Source organism: Salarias fasciatus, chromosome 16 (genome assembly GCF_902148845.1).
Source record: "Salarias fasciatus chromosome 16, fSalaFa1.1, whole genome shotgun sequence".
NCBI lineage: Eukaryota > Metazoa > Chordata > Actinopteri > Blenniiformes > Blenniidae > Salarias > Salarias fasciatus.
The window spans coordinates 25998775-26016806 of NC_043760.1; the positions used below are offsets into that span (position 1 = coordinate 25998775).

At 44.2% G+C, this 18032-nt stretch overlaps 1 protein-coding gene across 1 annotated transcript in view; it reads left to right on the plus strand.

The window, feature by feature from the left end:
- The first annotated feature begins 11171 nt into the window (after nucleotides 1-11171).
- igsf3 (immunoglobulin superfamily, member 3) overlaps nucleotides 11172-18032 on the plus strand; it is a 67657-nt gene continuing 60796 nt past the window's right edge. Inside the window, exon 1 of the mRNA XM_030111771.1 lies at nucleotides 11172-11392. Within this exon, the coding sequence (XP_029967631.1) occupies nucleotides 11353-11392 (40 nt within the window). The 5' untranslated portion in view covers nucleotides 11172-11352. The remainder of the gene's footprint in view (nucleotides 11393-18032) is intronic.

Below are 18032 nucleotides of genomic sequence, written 5' to 3' on the forward strand. Positions count from 1 at the left end.
CAAAATCCCATCATATATCATACTGGAGGAGATTTAGTTAATTTTTTTTTTTTTTTAGACACATCCTGCGATCATCGCCCCGCTGCTTAATAATGACGAAACAACGCTGCGTCCCGTTAAAATCCTGAGCACACTAAATGAAATGACCCGATCGTAGCCGAGAGGAAGTTCATAAATTAACTTTTTTTTTTTTTTTTTTTAATAAATGCTCCATGTCATCAAAATTGGCTGCACAGTTTACACAAATGGCAAGAGGGTAGTTGCCCCTTTGATGTGGTAATAGGCTGTTTTGATTTCTGTGTGTCAAGCATGTTTTAATGGTGCGAGGCATTCCCAACAGCTACTACTTCAAAATCAATTAAAAACACTTTGCTAACAGTCCTGCCCCGGTTCAAACGCAGCAAAACTAATTCTGTTCCCCTCGTTCTCACTCTCTGCCTCAGACATGCACTCAGTCATTTGAAGAATCTGGACCAGGAAGAGCAAAGATACAGAGTCCTGAGGGAGCGAGAGTGAAAGTCCTGGATTCAGACTCCGGTTGCTACAAAATCTTTGCTTTATGAGCGCCGCGCCCTGCACGCTTCACGCCCTGCAAGCATTTCTCTATGAAATGCATGAGCCAAGTGGGCTAATGTGGCGCCTCGGTATGAGTCAATATTATTATCTTTTTGGGATATGAATGGATTAAATTTATTCATGAGTGTTTATATATTTAAACGTTAATGACTTATGTATGTGTTTTGTTGTGGCCTGAAGGTTGTTGAAACAGGAACTCGTGACCAATGTGTCTGAAAGCGTTTAAAAGGAATTCTTAAAAATCTTCATCCTCTCTTTTCAGTTTTGTAATAAAAAAAACAAAAAGTACGACAATCGAATTGTAGTATTTGGGTTTTTTTTGTTTGTTTTTTTTGCTTGCCAATCCTACAAATCCTTTCAGTGCAAAGCCTCTTAAATTTGAGTGTCAAAGTTTCCTTTGATTTTAAGCAGAAATCAACACATACTTGTACGAGCCTGCATGCTATGGAGGCAGGACGGCCTCTGCAGGTACGCACATGGTGCTGGCATGACGATATTTTCCACCTCCTTCCCTCTGGCTCCGTGGAGTATTCATCGAGAGAGCAGCAAATAAACAACACTGCTTTCCTCTGTCCGTGGCTGTGGAAAGACAAAAAGAGAACATACCCAAATGTGACCGATTAATACTGGAGAGGTGAAAAATAAAGACCTGGCTTAAAGGCTTGATCTGGAGACTGTAGGTTTTTCAGACCAGGCTTACGTGCATTCCAAACTGCGTCTGTTTGCGAGCGTCCACGTACTGTAGATGAATATGCAAGTGTGTTTGTTTAAGGGAGGGAAGTGCATGACTCAGCCTGAGGTAGGCAGGCAGCTCATGTTTCTTCTGCTTGGCAGGCAGCTCAGATAAGATCGGACTGACCTGACCATTTAGGAGGCCCCGGGCTGTCCCTCCGCCAAATAACAAACACAACCGACTCCCGAGTCTTTATCTGCAGACTCTCATATCCCCCGTGAGTGCCTTGATGAAGTATCAGTCCACAGATTACCTTGATCTCTGCCAAAATAAGAGGATATTCCAGCGTCACTTTCACTCGCGGTGGTTAATTAAACAAGTAGAAGTGATAGAGACAGATGTAAAATGGAGATATCTCAGATACATCATGTGGACAGAATAGAACTTCCCGTATTATCTTATGTTATCGCTCACCGTGCGTCACTGTTAGTCAGTGTCTCAATGTCACCTCCAGCAGAATATGATACTTGTGCTCAGGAGACTGTGGCAATCTCAGCTGCCCCGGCTCAGGTTTCACCATCAGCCGTGACGTCAGATTGTTTTCTCACACACACACGCACACACACACACACACACACACACACACACCTCTGCTCAAGGTATGATCACAGCTCGGAGCGAGGCCTCGTGATAACAGGTAGTCAGGTCTGCTCACATCTCACACTTTGTTCACTCATGTGTTGTCAGTCCTTAGATTGAAATACACAACTCTTCCAGTCACATGTTAAGAAATCACTCACATATTAGCTGTTTCACTCCGTCTGGATTTCACTACATTAAAAATAATTATGCTAACATTCCCGTTACCATGGCGACAATAAAATCGTCCATTTTCTATAAGGACTAGTCCATTTCAGGGGCACACTTACAGTCCATTCATACATATCCACAGGCAATTTATAGCCACCAATTAATATAATAAGGATCCAGGAGATAATGATGTATATTGGGAGTTCATGCAAACTCACCAATGACCTCCTGATCGCAGTCGACTCCGGAGCTTCGCCCACCCTCCTCCTCCTTAATCTGAGTGGAGCTCTTGGCCCCATCTCCCACTCCATCCTCCTCGTAAATCTTTTACTTTGCAGCTATTTCCTCCCCCTCGGCCATATTTTCCATAGTTACAATAAACATTTTCATTGCCATGCAGATACACACTCAGCTCGACTGTTCGCCCAGGTCCACCCTCGCTAAAGGTCATAGTTTTTCCTGCCACCGCTGACAGCTCCTCTGTTTCTGCCTCCTCTCAGGTAGAGAGTCTGGGAGTCATCTTCGACAGCACTTTAGCGTTCACGTTACTTGGTCAGCAAACTGTCACCTTTGCAGCATTAACCGCTTTCAACCCCCCCGCCCACGATTCTCACCAGAACGCCCTCTTTCCATCGCAGAGCCCCAGAAACTCCACTGGCTCCCAGATCAACCCTGCACGCACTGCAAAAAACCTCCAGCTGACATCTGAGGCCCTCCATCACCTCGCTGCTGTTTACACCACTGAGCGGCTGCACATCCACTCGCCCAGCTGCATCCTCAGATCTGCCTCCTGTCTGGCCCGAAATTCAGGATCAATTTAAAGATGTTAAAAAAACAAACACAAAAAAAAGTCTGTAAATTCCTACGCAGTCCAGAAAGTTTCCAAAAGGATCAGACAACTTTATACTTTTCCAGTTGCCATTTGAGTTTTGCCTTCCTGTAAAAAAAAATAACAAAAAAGTCTTTGCTTTGCTTTACCAGCTTATAACTTAACATGAACTTTTGAAATGACATAAATCACCTTCTAGCTCACATTACATGATTCATTTCACTGCAAAGCATGAAGTTAGTTATGACTTAGAAGGTGTGGTAGACACAGTTTGGCTTTATTATCTGATGTTTATCTGACTCATAAACCAGAGCAAAGGTAAAGTAGTTAGTCTAGCAATGCTCACCTCAACCAACATGCAATTTGATGACTGACACATGACTGGCCCCGTGTCTAAAATCTAATGGATAAATGATGAAGACACTCAGGAATAAGGTCTGTCTTTAAGATCATAAACATTATCTGATTTTTTTTTCTCCATAGGTAGGAAAACTGAAGCCATCACTTTGTCTATATGCTAAATATGAAACTGGAGCCAGCAGGCAGAGCCTCTGCATAACGGCCACAAGCAGGGAGAAACAGCCACGACAGCAAAGTTCACAAATTAGCACATTATATCTTGTTTGTTTATAAGATTAACTCATGGGTTATTCTGCTCTAGAGGTGCAAGCAGGATGCTTTTTTATTATTATGCTTCGGACAACGCAAGCTTAGCTTTTTTTTTTTTTTACCCCTTAATTTCAATGTTTATTTTAATTTAGGCAAACTTCCTGCTGAGTCTATGATGCTTCATCAAAACATAAATTCCCCCAAACCTCGAGCTACACTTTTAATTAAGATGGGAAAAAAAAGGGCTTGATTCCCAGCCATATTTATGGATGTAAAGGGGTGCAGGCCTGTGATAGCTTGGCAATTTCACTGGAGATGCAGGACACACAAAAGCCCATTAAGTGCTGGGTTATGTAAAACATTTCACAAGTACATATAAAACAAGTCATCTACAAGGCAAACCGCATAAGACAGAAATACCATACCTATTTTTACAGTCAAAAATTATGTATGCACATTATGAAATAATTACCGCCGGATGTCCTGCTGTCAGACCCGGGCCACGTCTCACTGTGACCACTTCCACAGGCAGCAGACCTTGTTTGACACAGAGGGATGTAAACAGATTTGACACATTCACCAATTAGTCTTCTGTCAAGGGTTAATGACATCGGTCTAATGGCTACGCTTGTTCCATGAAGATAACCACTTCTTCAAAGGAGTGTACCAGACCTTTGCTTTTTGCAGAACAAAGCAGTGGATTTTCAGTTAATTAACACTGTTTCTAGCAATTTTTTTTTTTTTTTTTGCCCAAGTTGTTCGACAACAACAGACAGACGAATGAATCATTAGGTCCCACTGTTGTAAGGTTTTTTAAAAATTGTTATTTATTCAAAGATTTTAACTTTGGAGAGAATTTTGTTTTTGCAATCGTAACAAGCAAGGCCAGGGGATTTGCATATGTCAAAGAAAACCATAATTAGACACTTAAAAAAAAAATATAGAGCAGTTTTGACTACTTTCCCCTTTGTTTCAGAGACTTTAAAAAAAGCACACACACACAGACATTGTGTTGATGTATCAACCAGTGTTTGGCCTCGCTGTGAGCCAAGATCACAGAGGTAGCTTACTGTCTTTCTGGAATCTGGACGTCCTCCAAAGGGAAAATAAAATGATAGTAACCACTTATTTTCAAAATGTGGTGCATCATAAACAGGTGGGAAAGACCTGCAGAAAGAATTTAACCCCCCCTCAAAAAAACCCCCAAAAACCTATAATAACTGTTAAAGCTAATTTGAGCTGTGTTAGAGGTTGATCCGTGTCCACTGGTTCTCATATTTCATGGTCAGAGTGTGTTATATGCAAAGTGCTAACTAAAAAAATTTGGAGCAGAAAAAAGCGGAATGAGCAACGATCCTCGGATAATACAACAAACAAACAGAAAAAACTTATTTAGACATTCAGCTTCTAAAATACTGAGTGTTTTACGATGTGTGAGGGGCTCGTCTGCTCAAGGAGACAGCAGAAGTAATGGCCTCAAAGAAAGAGGAGGCAGACATTAGTGCTGGAGATGGTAAAGTACTCTGGTGAAAAAAAATCACTGTAATTATTGCTGAAATGTGCTTTTAACACCTTTCACACAGAGTCAAAGCGCTTGTTGCAGAAGGGTGAGACGGAGACGCTGCGGGATTTGTCTTGAGTGGACTGACAGACATGTGCCTGATTGCTAACTTGTTTGACACAGTCGTGTCAGTTCTCCTCAGTTTTTAAACATGTGAAGCGTACAATATCAAAGTAATGGTGTAGGCGACGCAGGTCTATATCGAGACTCTCAGCATGCTCCGTACTGTCGTGTATAAATGAGATGTAATGACATTTACCATGCATCGCCCCGATTCTGTTCCCAGCTCGGATAATGACGTGACTCAGTAATCTGCTGCTGTATTAGCTGCTCCTCCAAAAATCGTTTGTGCCCACATATTTCCCTTCCAGCCATGAGTCATGCATTTTCACATTGGTTTGTGGTTTTAATGTGCTACCTTGTTTTTTCGCTCATGAGTACAAAAGGAAAAAAAAAAAAAAAAAGAAAAAAGAAACACCTCTAGAAAGTGTGACCATGGAAAGCGAGTAATGTGTTGCAGCCCGAAGTTGATAGATAGCATCTGCTCCGCTGCCGTTGCCCAAAGAGCAAAGGGACAGGCCTGTACCTGCGAGGGCTGGTGATGAAATGTGTGTGTGTGTTGTGTGTGTGTGGTGTGTGTGTGTGTGTGTTGTGTAATGAAGCTGGTGTTTTGGGGCGTAAAGCTGAACAGTTTTACCAGCGTGTCTAAACTCACCTTGATGCCCTTGCATCCCGAGCTACTCTGTGTGTGTTTGTGTGTGTGTGTGTGTGTGTGTGTGTGTGTGTGTGTGTGTGTGTGTGTGTGTGTCCAGTATGCTCCAGATGAATAATGCATGACATTCAGCTGTGTTTGCATGTCGGGTGACACCCACACAATCAAGGAGAGGAGCAAAAGACAAAGACAGACGGAGACGAGAGGAGTGATGAGTGCAGGACGAGACGTGAACCCCGCGAAAATTATTTTCAATCAAGATCCCAGAAAATGAGTTCTGCTGCGCACTGCGAAGAACAAGTGTACACAGCTGTCCTTCGCCGTGACACCGGGGGATTTTTATCCACACTGCTGCCAGAAACTGCTATAATTGTATCTGACTTGGTCTGCTGCTGACAGCGTGTGTGTGTGTGTGAGTGTGTGTGTGAACACCTGGTGTAACATGCTGTAATAATACCTGCAGCCGGCCCGGCCGGGATGGGTGAAGGCGTCCATTGTTCCTCCGATGCTCAAGTATATGTTCCCTTCATCCTGAAGCCTTTAATTGCCATGTTGATTCAGTGTAATCATTTACAATGAAATAAATACAGGACATGTTCCCTGCACCCACCTGTCAGTTAATGATGATAAAAAATTACACGTGGTGTTTTGGGCCTGCGTGCGGCGTCGGCTCCGCTGTGATTTGGAAACAAAGAGCATCTGAATCAGCATTGTTGCGCAACCACATGTGAAGGTAAAAAGCATGTGATTTTATCCAAGCTTAGCAATTAAAACAAACCATTAAAGCATCTGAAAGCCTGTGTACGCAAGAAGGGACATTTAAAAAAAAACAACAACACACACTCAGACATGCATTCACTGTAAATCTTGTCGCGTGCAATTATCAAGCAATCATGGCAATCAATCGTTTTGGGAGCAGCTTGTAGCCCAGAGGAGAGAACGATGAGCGATGAGGGATGGAAAAAGCAGACATAGACGATAGAAAGCCAAAAAATAGTGGCTTGACAGTCATTCATATTATACTGTGCATTAGGAGCTTCTATTATGATAATTAATCCCCTGAAAAAATGTAGTGATTTGTGCTCCTGGCAGGGTAATGCAATGTAAATACAGCCTTTTGCATGCAGTCGCTGAAATGTGTACGGTTCAATTTGTTCCGTAACTTTGAAGACTAAGTCTGATTTTTTATCTTTGAAAGCGAAAAAAAAAAAAAAAAAGCTTGAGCGTGACAGGAGTATAAACATGAAAATAAAATCACACTGCGCCTGCTGTTCCTGATGACGGGCTAAAGCATTGGATCTGATAGGGTGAGAATATTAGTTTGGCTGTATAATCATTCAGCTATAACATATGGGGAGCAAATTTAGTGCGTCAGGTTTGACGAAGCCATATTTTATTCTGCAGGCATCACTTTACCCATATTTACACCGGGGTGTCCAAATAATGAAACGTTACTTTAACATGGCCAGTGAGATGTTTATCTTCCTCCCATGCCCGTATGGATTATTCTTTATTCCCTTTTCTGAGTCGCTCTTTGTTTCTGACTTATTCCTGTTAGAGAAGTCTCTCAGAACGAATTTGGAGAGGAGCGGTTTCAAAAGTTTTTCTACATGCTTTTTGACTCCACCAGCACAAAGAGCTTTTGTTTACTTATTTATACTTTTCTCATTTGTTTCAAATATCATTTATGCAACAGGACTCGGTGTACCCCAGATTACAGTCAGATTCATCAGCAAAGCGGGGGCACGCCACCCGGCTCTGTGTTTGTGCACGGCTCATGTTTTTTAGGTTTATTGTCTCAATGAGGAACTCGCCTCGGTAATTCAAAGTGACACTCGCATCTGTAGGCGCGCGTTCCCACTGAACGTACGCATCGGAGTGTGTGCGTGCGCGCGTTGTGTGCGATTGCCATCCGCGCCGCCTTCTGTGTAACGCTAACACATTCATGTGAGACTGGAGGAAAATGCACCAGAGAAATCCAATAAATCATTCATGCACTTTGGGGACGCCCAATGAAAATGTGGCATATGATGAAACAAGTGAACAAAACTCTGTTTCGTTCTGCACACTGTGTCTCCCTCAGATGCCAGTGCAACCTTGCATGCAAAAACTGAGAAGTGAGCGTTAAAGGGAGCTGAAATCTGAAGTTTTTAACTTGAATGGATCCAATAGGTGGGCCGGAGAGAGACTTAAAAAGTGCTGGGCCGCTAAACGACGCTCGCAGGAGGCTCTGGCTATCAAGTCTTCATCGGGGTGATGGACCTTGTCATGAAGTGCACATAATGCAGGCTGCTGTTTCCATGGAGACCTATTGTGATCCCTCGCATCCACCGTGGCTCGACATTCTCCCAAGCCTGCTTTTTGTTCTGCTTTCTCTCTGTGTTCTTTCTCTCTCCTATCAGAGCGAGAGATATATTGTGTGGATAGTTGCCAACACTGGCGCGATTGGGTCAGAGGTGATCTCCAGTCTTCAGTGCGACGCGATGCGGAGTTCAAACAATAGCGCGGCTGCCTATTTAGCTGCCCATCTGTGCAAACTGTGCCGTCGCATCGCCTTGCGTGGGAATCTATTGAGAACGGAGCTAATTTTAGGAGCGGCGATATGTAGACCTCAGGTGTAACGCACATGTCCTGCCGCCGCCACTTGTCTGTTGGAGCTATATTAATTCAGCACTGGCTGGACCCGGATAGAGCAATAGTGCATGCTTTCACAGCAGCGTCTAATCCCATTCTGACTTACTTTTTCTTTTTTTTTGTTTTTTCTTTTTTGGCAGCAATTCCAGCTAAAGCCGTTTTGCGTTGTATAACATGCTAAAATCTGCCTCTCCTTTTCGGTAAACACCTCACTCAGTGCTCGAGGCAGAAGAAAGGGAGAGAAGTCTCTTCTTTCATCAAATTGTGAAGTAACTGTTATTTTGATTGAGGTTGCAGCTTATTAATGTAGATTCTGTAAATATCTCTGTGCCCCCGCCGCATCTCACTGGTTGTTCTGAAGTTCATCTGAACTCAAATCCATGATGCTAGCAGCAAAGGGAGTAAAAATCATTTTTACTGCTTCCAAAAAAAAAAAAAAAAAAAAAGATGTATTCATGTTGCTCTCAGGCAGTGTCGGAACTTGGAATTCCCAGTTGATAAAGAGAATACCAGATGGATCCATCGCAATTACTTTGTGTATGCACATGCAAAGGCCTGCTCATTTATTTATATATTACCAGGAGGGAGCTTTGAGTTTCACTAAGTTGGAGCTTTTTGGATTTCCTTTTCAGACAGCATCTTTCTTTTCACAGCTTCGCACCAAACTATGACTGTCTCACTGTGCTATTTTCTGTTTCCTTGCAGATTCCAATTCACTCTGCCTATTTTGGTTTCCTAATAATGCAGCAGACTTGAGAAAAGTCAATAAATCTGTTTGTGTGTGTGTGTGTGTGTGAAAGCATGTTTGGTTTACCTATAATCTGAATCAAGTGGGATAAAAGTTGCACCTCCTAACCTCTGGAAGGTGATGTGGTAAGATGGTGGAGAGGAGTGTTTGGGTTCTGATGTTTCCCACTGTTCCCATGAGTGCACCTCATTATGCTGATTGCCAGGCGTGTGTATGGCGCGGGGCGACTCGGAGAAGAGACAGCCGAGGAGGAACCATGTCAAATTTCTGTCTATAATGCACAGACTGCTGGGGCAAATTATGCATCGGAGTCTGAATAAACACAAGACGAGTAAACACTACAAATGAAAAGGGCTAATTCTAAAACTAGAATAATAAGAGTCCTATATCGTCCAGTGGGAAGTGATTTTTGTTCAAAGGATCCATGTCAGCTTCAAAAGGCTGGTTAAATTCCACACTGGAAACGCAGAAACTGAGAAAATTGTCAGATTTAGAGGCTTAATTAGCCTCCAGTCTGGTAAACCCAGGGGTCTGCAACCTGCAGCTCTGGAGCCACATTCTCACTATAGGATCCTCTATGGCTGATTCTTGATTCTTTCTCAGTTTACATGGGAGAATGTTTGTCCCATTTCTTTTTAATTCCAACATCAGACAATCTCACCTTACTCTTATCTCACAATTCAAAAGTGTGACATTTGAATTAAAGAATGGTCAGTGTTGTTTCCTACATCCACTACTGGCACCTGCCTCTCACTTCAGGTCAGAAATTTCAAGTCTCCAAATGCACTCAATGGTGAGGGTCCTAAAATCCAGACAAAAAAAAATCTCAGAAAAGTTTCATTAAAATGTAACAAGAAAAGCCTGAAATATAGTTATTGCAAATATATTGCTGCAACTTTATGTGTCTCATCTTAAAGCTCAGACATGTTCAGGAGCTCCTGAGAGAGAAAAAAAAGGGCATCTTTTGGGTCATGAAGGGTGCAGTCTGGGTTATCCTATTCAATCCATCAACGGCCTGCCCCAGAATTTTAATGGTGAAATGCAAATGCGTGGTGTGTGCGTGTGAGTGAGTGTGTGTGTGTGAGTGAGTGTGTGTGCGTCCCACGGCGGCCGGGCCGGCCCCACGCGGCCGGGGCGTGGTTTGGGAGCAGACAGCACGCCTCAACTTTTCAAACTGACACAAAGTGCATTCACGAGCTGGGAACAAGGAAATAACCTTGGGAGAGGGAGCACGCCGGCTGTTTACGTCTGGGAGCGGAACACAGCATCTCTCCACCGGATAACACCGATACAGTGTGTGTGTGTGTGTGTGTGTGTGTGTGTGTCTGTGATACTGTTGAGTTTGTGTGGATTAAATTCACACGGCTCAGGTGTTTCTAGAGGTGCGACTGAGAATCGGGTGTTTGGATCCAGAGTATTAATTGATTATCGGGTGATCCATTGTGCCGGAGCACAAAGCCTTGTCTGGCTCATCCGGAGCGCCCGCCCATCGGGCTTTCTGCGGAGCGATAGTGGGAGATTGATCACAGTCTCCGGGATTTACCGAGGAAGACGCCGGAGCCTGGCTCGGACTGTGATTTGCTCTCTTCTCCCCCCCTCCGCTCCGCTCCACTCCGGGCTCATCTGCGCAGGAGAGGTGGGAAATTATCGGGGACTTGTTTCGGTCCGAGTCCGCATCAGCTGCTGCTGCTGCTGCGCGCGCGCGCGCGCGTCCCCCTGCGTCTGATCGGGCATCCAAAACACGCGCGAGTCACGCCGGACCGTGACGGGTGTGATCCGCGCCGGAGGAGGCTGACAGCCCGGATCGCCTCCGCAGTCTCGGATGCGTAGTAAACCGGGGAGTGGGCTGGGTCGCCGAGGCGCCTGCTGGCGCGCACACACGCACTCTCTCACGCACGATCGTCTGTGATAAAAAGCAGATAGGTGAGGGAGAAGAGGAAGCGACACCCCGGGGCTTTCTTTTCTTTTTCTTTTCTTTTTTTTTTTTCTTTTCTTTTTGGTTGTTGTTGAGGCGGGAGGACACCGGGAACCCGGCTCACCGGCGGAGGATTTGACTCTCGAGACAACTCCGACAGCGTTTTGCCTCCGGGGGGTTAGTGGACCCCCCCTCCTTCTCCCTTCTGATCCAGGACCAGCCGCTGGCCACACTGCCGGACCGGCTGAACGGGGGACCGGGAGCGAATCTGCGGAGCGACACACAATGGCAACCGGTGCGCTCGTGCTCGTCTGCGCGCTGCTTGGTAAGTCGCTTCTTAAAAAGAAAAGGAATAAAAAAAAAAAAAAAGAAAGAATCAAGCTGGCATTTCTTCTGATTCCCCATTCCCTGTGAAGACTTGAGAATAAAGCAGCATCCGCCGCTTCCCTGTCACGGCGCACCTGCGCGAGACGCGGGGATCTGAAGGCTTTAACCGGGAGAGTAACGAGTAACCGTGAGTCAGGTGGAAGTGGGCTCCATCGATAATCACTGCAATAATACCAGCTGTGTGTGCCTGTGCCCGTGCGCGAGTGTGCTTGTGTGTGCGCACGCGCGCGCGCACTGATCTAGGTTAATGTGATATTTGGACTTTAGTCAAAGATTAACCCTGTGCGGTCTGACCCGCTGTGCCCTCCTCCCCGCGCGCACGTTTGATCACACAAACCTGCCTTCTGACACACACACTGAACACACACTGAACACACACTCTGGTGGACATGGAGTCACCCGGTGGCTGTGAAGACACCTATTCCACAGTCATACCCTCAAGTGAAGTCTCAATAATCTGTAATTTACTGGATTTCACATACAGCACAAGTTTGGACACGCGCACCACACACACACACACACACACACACACACACACACACACACTCACAGTCATGCACATAGACAGTGGCACAAACAATGCTGACACACACATATAGCAGGCTCCATACAGCAAGTCCTGCCTGTGAACTGGTCCCCAAACAAACACCAGATGGCTTTTCTGTTCCTGGGATGGGGTGGCCTGTCAGCACTGCTGGGGGGAGGAGGAGGAGGAGGAGGAGGAGGAGGAGGAGGACCCCCCCCCACCACTTGCCAGAGGTCATCCATCCTGCGCCTTGCGTCCATATCTTAGCAGATTAGAGTCACTTTCGACTGGGAGGCAAGCTGTAACAAGTAAGCAAATAGGAGAGGTTTATTTTGCTGTGCCGCCATTCATTTCACATTATAGGCGGGATGATAGAACGGAGAGAGGAGAGGGAGGAGAGAGAGAAGAGTGTGGCTCGCATTACATAATCATGAATCAACTCGGACCGGTTTGAGGTGGAGAAGGTTTCAGGTGTTTGAGAGGACGGAGGATGATGTGTGGTAGAAGCAGGTTTTCCAGCCCACCTCTGCTGCTTTTGCCAGGAGTATTGATGATGTTTTCTGAGGAACTGGGATAAGCTGAAGACATTTTAAAGAATATAATGAGATGAATAACAGGAAATAATTATGAAAATAATGTTAAAAGCTGTTTTTTTTATGGAGTAGTTGCTAATTTTTGCTGAGTCTAGCTACTGAAATGTCAACACTGTTTTGGGTTTTTGAGGGTTGTAAACAGTGTCTGTGGGGACTGAGCCGCCAGTCACACTGAACCAGACGTCACATCAGGCTGTGGGAACTTTTGATGAGAGATTTTCTTTCTACTCCTCCCTCACTGACAAAGCTATTGCCTCATGAAGCACAAAAAGTGATTTCTTTAGTATCACCAATTAGGAAATATCAAGGCAACAGTCTGTTGGATACGTTTTGGTCACCTTAACTTTTTAGCCTCTGGCTTCAGGTCGGCTAATCTAAACCACATTGTTCATTTTTCCAAACATTTCTAACTTGCAGCCACGAAATGATCAGTTGTAAACCTAAGAAGACATTTCAGTATTGAGAATTAAAAAAACAGTCTTAATAACGCATCACAGGATTGACGGATTTATCGCCATATTGTTTGCTTATCCATCACCTACCAGGCATGTACAAGCATCTGTGTTTTCGTGTCTGGGTGCGTGTGATCAGCTGTGTGATTTATTTGCCATGTGTCAGCCAAACGCACACGTTTGCACTTGAATTTGTTGGTGGGGAGGAAAGCAAAAAAAAAAAAAAAAAGTAAAGGTGGGTGACAACTGTGTGAGATGAAGCCTGTATCAGTCATCCTGAAGCCCAGAGGTGCCACTTACACAATATTTTTGCAGACAAATCTGATATCGGGGGTTATTTATGCTGCTGAGTTTGCACCCAGGTGCGAGCGGGGAGCGCGTGCATGTGTTTTTATTTGTGGCACCGGGGTATATGATATAAAGCATATAAAAAGATGCGCCTGAAGGAATGACTGTTTATTAGCTTTACAAGCAGGATGCCTTCCTTCTCCCCCACAGAGAGTGAGAAAGATGTCATGCTTCTGGTGCGGCGTAACAGCCTGTGCTTTTCTTTGGGGTGTGCTTCTGTTTGTGCGAGAGCATGTTTTAAACAGGGGAGCCAGCATCAAGTATCCGAGACGTCTCAGTTTATATAACTAAATTGAAAGTGTAATATGTGTGAGGCTGGCTGCTTTAAGTGTGAAATGCCTCACTGGTTTCCACTTACTGGGCTGACGGGAGAGCGGCCAGCGGTCACCTGGGTTCTGATGAGCTGCCACCGCTGCTGCTCATCAACTGGTCTGAGAGCAGAGGAGAAATTTCCAAGTTCACATTTGATGTTTTCATATCTCTCTCTCTCTCTCTCTCTCTCTCTCTCTCTCTCTCTCTCTCTCTCTCTCTCTCTCTCTCTCTCTCTCTCTCTCTCTCTCTCTCTCTCTATATCTATATATATATATATATATATATATATACATATACACTGTATATATATATATATATATATATATATGTCTGTGTCTTGATTAGCTCTGCCAGCTGGTAAACCAGTCTTGTTTCCTCTTGGTTCACACAGTATCTGAACATGTTATGAATGAATTTGCACCAACCTCTGTGAGACCGAAGTCCTGGTTGGAAAGGAGACTGTTCAGTTTGCATGTTCTCCCTGTGCACGCGCGACTCTGAGTTGCTTGTAGGTACTGTATGAATGCAAGGGTGATAGTGACTTCACCCAAAAGGAAGCATTATGGAAGACAAATGGATTGAATATAACTTACATTTGTTTAGTATAAAACATGGAATTAGACCAATGACATATTTCATCATTTTAATTATCTGTAACTGCAAAACATACTGACAAAGTTCATCTTGCATTTTCCATCACTTGCTGCAAATAGAGAGAAATTTATAATATTTAGCCATAAATGACTCTTCTCATTCGTTTATTTCAGTAATGTCGAACTTGTTTTAGGATCCCTGAATGTCCTAATTGGTTCCCAAGCTGGCCGGAGCAGGAATCGGACATTAAATAATGCCAACTTTAAATTTTCTGTTTTCTTTATCGCAAAGGAGTGTGAGTACTTTCTGTGGAAGTTTCAATTTAATGGACTATCTTTTTACAAAAACATAAAAACCTGGCCATTTTTAGGAGTTGTATATTAGTGGCGCTTTGCCTTCATTTTTCTTCTTTCCTGTGCAGAACACAGTGGAACGTCTCCCATTTGACGTTCATTATTTTTCCCTTTGAATTTTTTTCTGCAACCAAAGAAGCAAATGACTTTACTTTGTGCTTTATTTGACGAATCTGCTGAACGATCCCGAATCCTCTCCACTGCAGCGTTTCCTCCTCAGAGTAATGAAAGTTTGTCACTTCTTAGGAATCACGATTTTCTGCAGCCTCTTAGCACGCGTGCTTTGACGGAGTGGCTTTAATGCTAATGCTGCTCGGTGGCTATCATTACTGCGGCGTTATCGAGCTCTCTCGCACGGGAAATGTTGTGTTCGGTGGGATGTTATGTCTGCTACTCTCACTGAAAAAAAAAAAAAAAAGAGGGAGTGATTGCCAGTTAACACATTGGGAACAGCACGAACTGAAGTGACTGGATGCAGCGTGGACTTGTTGGCCGTGAATTTCGCGTTCACGTAACAGGCAGTTGTTTTTGTGTCGCTGTAATCGAGTTTTTCATGCCATGTTTTTTTTGTTTTTTTGTTTTTTTTAATAGTCAAAACTAAATTCCACACATTGTGGATGATAAAGTTTTTTCATTGTTTTTCACTTTTTGAAAATACATTTCCCCTCCTCCATTCAGTTGTCATATTAGAACTGCAGCACGAAAATACATTAAAATGACATTTTTCTTCTCGGTATTCCTTTTCTTTTTTTTCTCCTGTTGTTATTTTGCAGTCGTCTTTCATTAAATAAAGACTTCTTCACCACACAACAATGGAGGAGTTTTGTCAAACACTATAGTGATACAAAGAAATCAACTCTGAACTGTCAGGAAAATCATTTCCAAAATCAGTGATGTGGACTCTATTCTTTGAAGCCAAGAAGGCAAAATTAGCTGTAATAATCCTTTTGTGTGGCCAAATTTCCCTTTTTTTTCCCCCTTGTAGTGATTTTCCTCTTTCACTCAGATATTCGATTCTATTTTTGATCACTTGTCTCGAGTCAGAGGAGACGGTGAAACAATAGCCCGTCATCCTGCCTCATTATAGAGCCATTGATTGAAAAGAGAAAAGTTTGAAGTAGTTATAGCCTTGCTATCAAACTTCATGCTTATCAGCGGACAGAATATGAAGCCGGCCCTCCGTAATTGGCCCAATCAAAGAACACGAAGGTACTTAAAAGCTCTTTTTTTTTTTTTCTTTTAAGTTTAGGCATAACAAATGTGGAGATTCTTCCCCCCCCGCCTCTGCAGTGTGATATGGGTGGCACTTCCACACACTCGAGAGCAGATTTGATTGTCCATGTGACGCAGTAACAAATGTCAGAAATGCTTGGAGTGGTTTCGGTGTTGAACAGTCTCATTTCAGACGGACTGATTAAAGATGTGCGGATCGCTTGATGTCGGGCTCATTTTGTAATTAGCGCAGACAGAAAAAAAAAAAAAAAATGGAAATCCAGTGCGTGGCTCTGACTCGTGTGGGCAGCTGCAACAGAACCGGCGGTGTTTCCGACAGAAAGCAGCGGCTTTAATGTCGGCGGCGGCCCACTCAGTCTGCCGGGCCGCCTCGTGTGACCCTGCAAGTTGTCACTTGTTTCAAGTGACATCAATCAATGTATGAGAAGATATAAAACTCCACATGAAAGTAATTTCATGTTGGACATAAAAGCTGCCGAGCCTGTTATTGCTTTTACAGCACGTTTTTTTTTCACATTCTGTAATAATTTCTTGGTTTTGTGACCCAAAGCAGAAGTTGCACTTAGATAAGACGGAGTCTTGTGTCTTTGTCAGTTTGAGGATGTTTCTGTTTTTCACTGTAAGAAAATGGATGATAGAACATTGTAAACAGAGGGACGTGTCCAGCACGGTGTTGATATTGGCAGCAGACACTGAAGAAGTCATCTGCACATTCTTTTAAAAAGACAAACGATCGACCTTGCCAAGAACAGCAAGATAAAGGAAATATACTTATTACTACTTGTGGAAATAAAGAGAAATGTGGAAACATTTAGTTTTATCAATTTGTGCGATGTGCCCACCACATTATATAAAAAAAAAAGTTTCTGTTTCACAAAGAGTTTAAGAAATTAAAATCCGAATCAGAAAATTGAAGGAGGGACTTATAATTGTCCTGATGTGGTCGATTCAGGCATTTCAAACGTTGTGGGGATTCAGAGTGTGCGGGGTCACTCCCTGATGCCCACCCTGCCTCTCCTCTTTCCCAAATAATGAGACAGCTGAGTCCCCACCCAGAAATTACACAGATTTCAGCCTGTGTGTGGTCAGTGCTTTTCCCAGCACCTTGAGTCAGCTGCTGCTGCCGCCGCACCGGGAATGTTTTTCGCGTGTGTTTTAAACCGGGGAGAGCGTGTCGTCTAGACAGCGAGACAGGGCGCAATAACTCGCCGTCTGTCTGTTTGCATAGCTGCGTCCGTGTACATGCTCTGGAAGATCTCCGGCGCGTATAGATGTGCGCGTTTCCAGATTTGTTCGTCATTACTTCAGCCTGCATTTGTCACCAGAATCAGAGGGTCTGCCTCTCCCGGCCGGGGGAAATTCGGGCCGGTGCAGCTGTCTCGCTTTGCTCCCCTTGTTATTTTCGGTGGCCGCCGTACTCCCGGTTCCTGCAGCGCCTGCTTGTTTGCATCATAAGCACCAGACCCGTGTCTTTGTGTGTACACCCATGACAAGAAGCCTTTTGTGCCATTGTTTTTTTTCATACCATAACATCGTTGACTCAACTGACAAAAAAAAGCAAACAATGGGAGCGAAGAAACGAGACTGTCAGCTCGGCGATCATCCACCGAGTGTGTGGTGAGTTTCCAGTAAATATTCATTAAAGTTGGGGTGTACAAAGAAAACACCAACCGTTGGTGGGTCAGCGTCACGACTGAGACGTCCCATTAGTCACAGATCAATGGAACAAGGCGGAGTGTGTGTGTGGATTTTTTGCTTTACGATTTCTTGCATCAGGTGCGCCCTCGGGGAAGCCAAATACCGGTTAGTGTCTCGTACCCACAGGCCAAGTAATTTTCCCTGTAATACAAACTTCACAGTCTGCCACTGAAACTCGCTTCCCCCCCGGCCTCACTGCCGTCTGTTTTTGGGCTCCCGCCTCTCCGCGTGTGTCCTCTCCAAGGTGGAGAGTTGAAAATAAAACTTTCCATTGGCGCTCTCAGAAGATACCAAGGAAAAGTTTGGGGATGGATTTAAATGGAAAAGCTGGAGTTAGTTTTGTGTAATCACAGCTCTTCTCATGGTGTCTGTCTGTTTTTTTTTTTTTTTTTTAAAGCGATGAGCCCCCCCTGTGACCCAGATCCGGGCTGTAGACTCTCCGGTTCAGACGGGGACATGAGTGACTGAG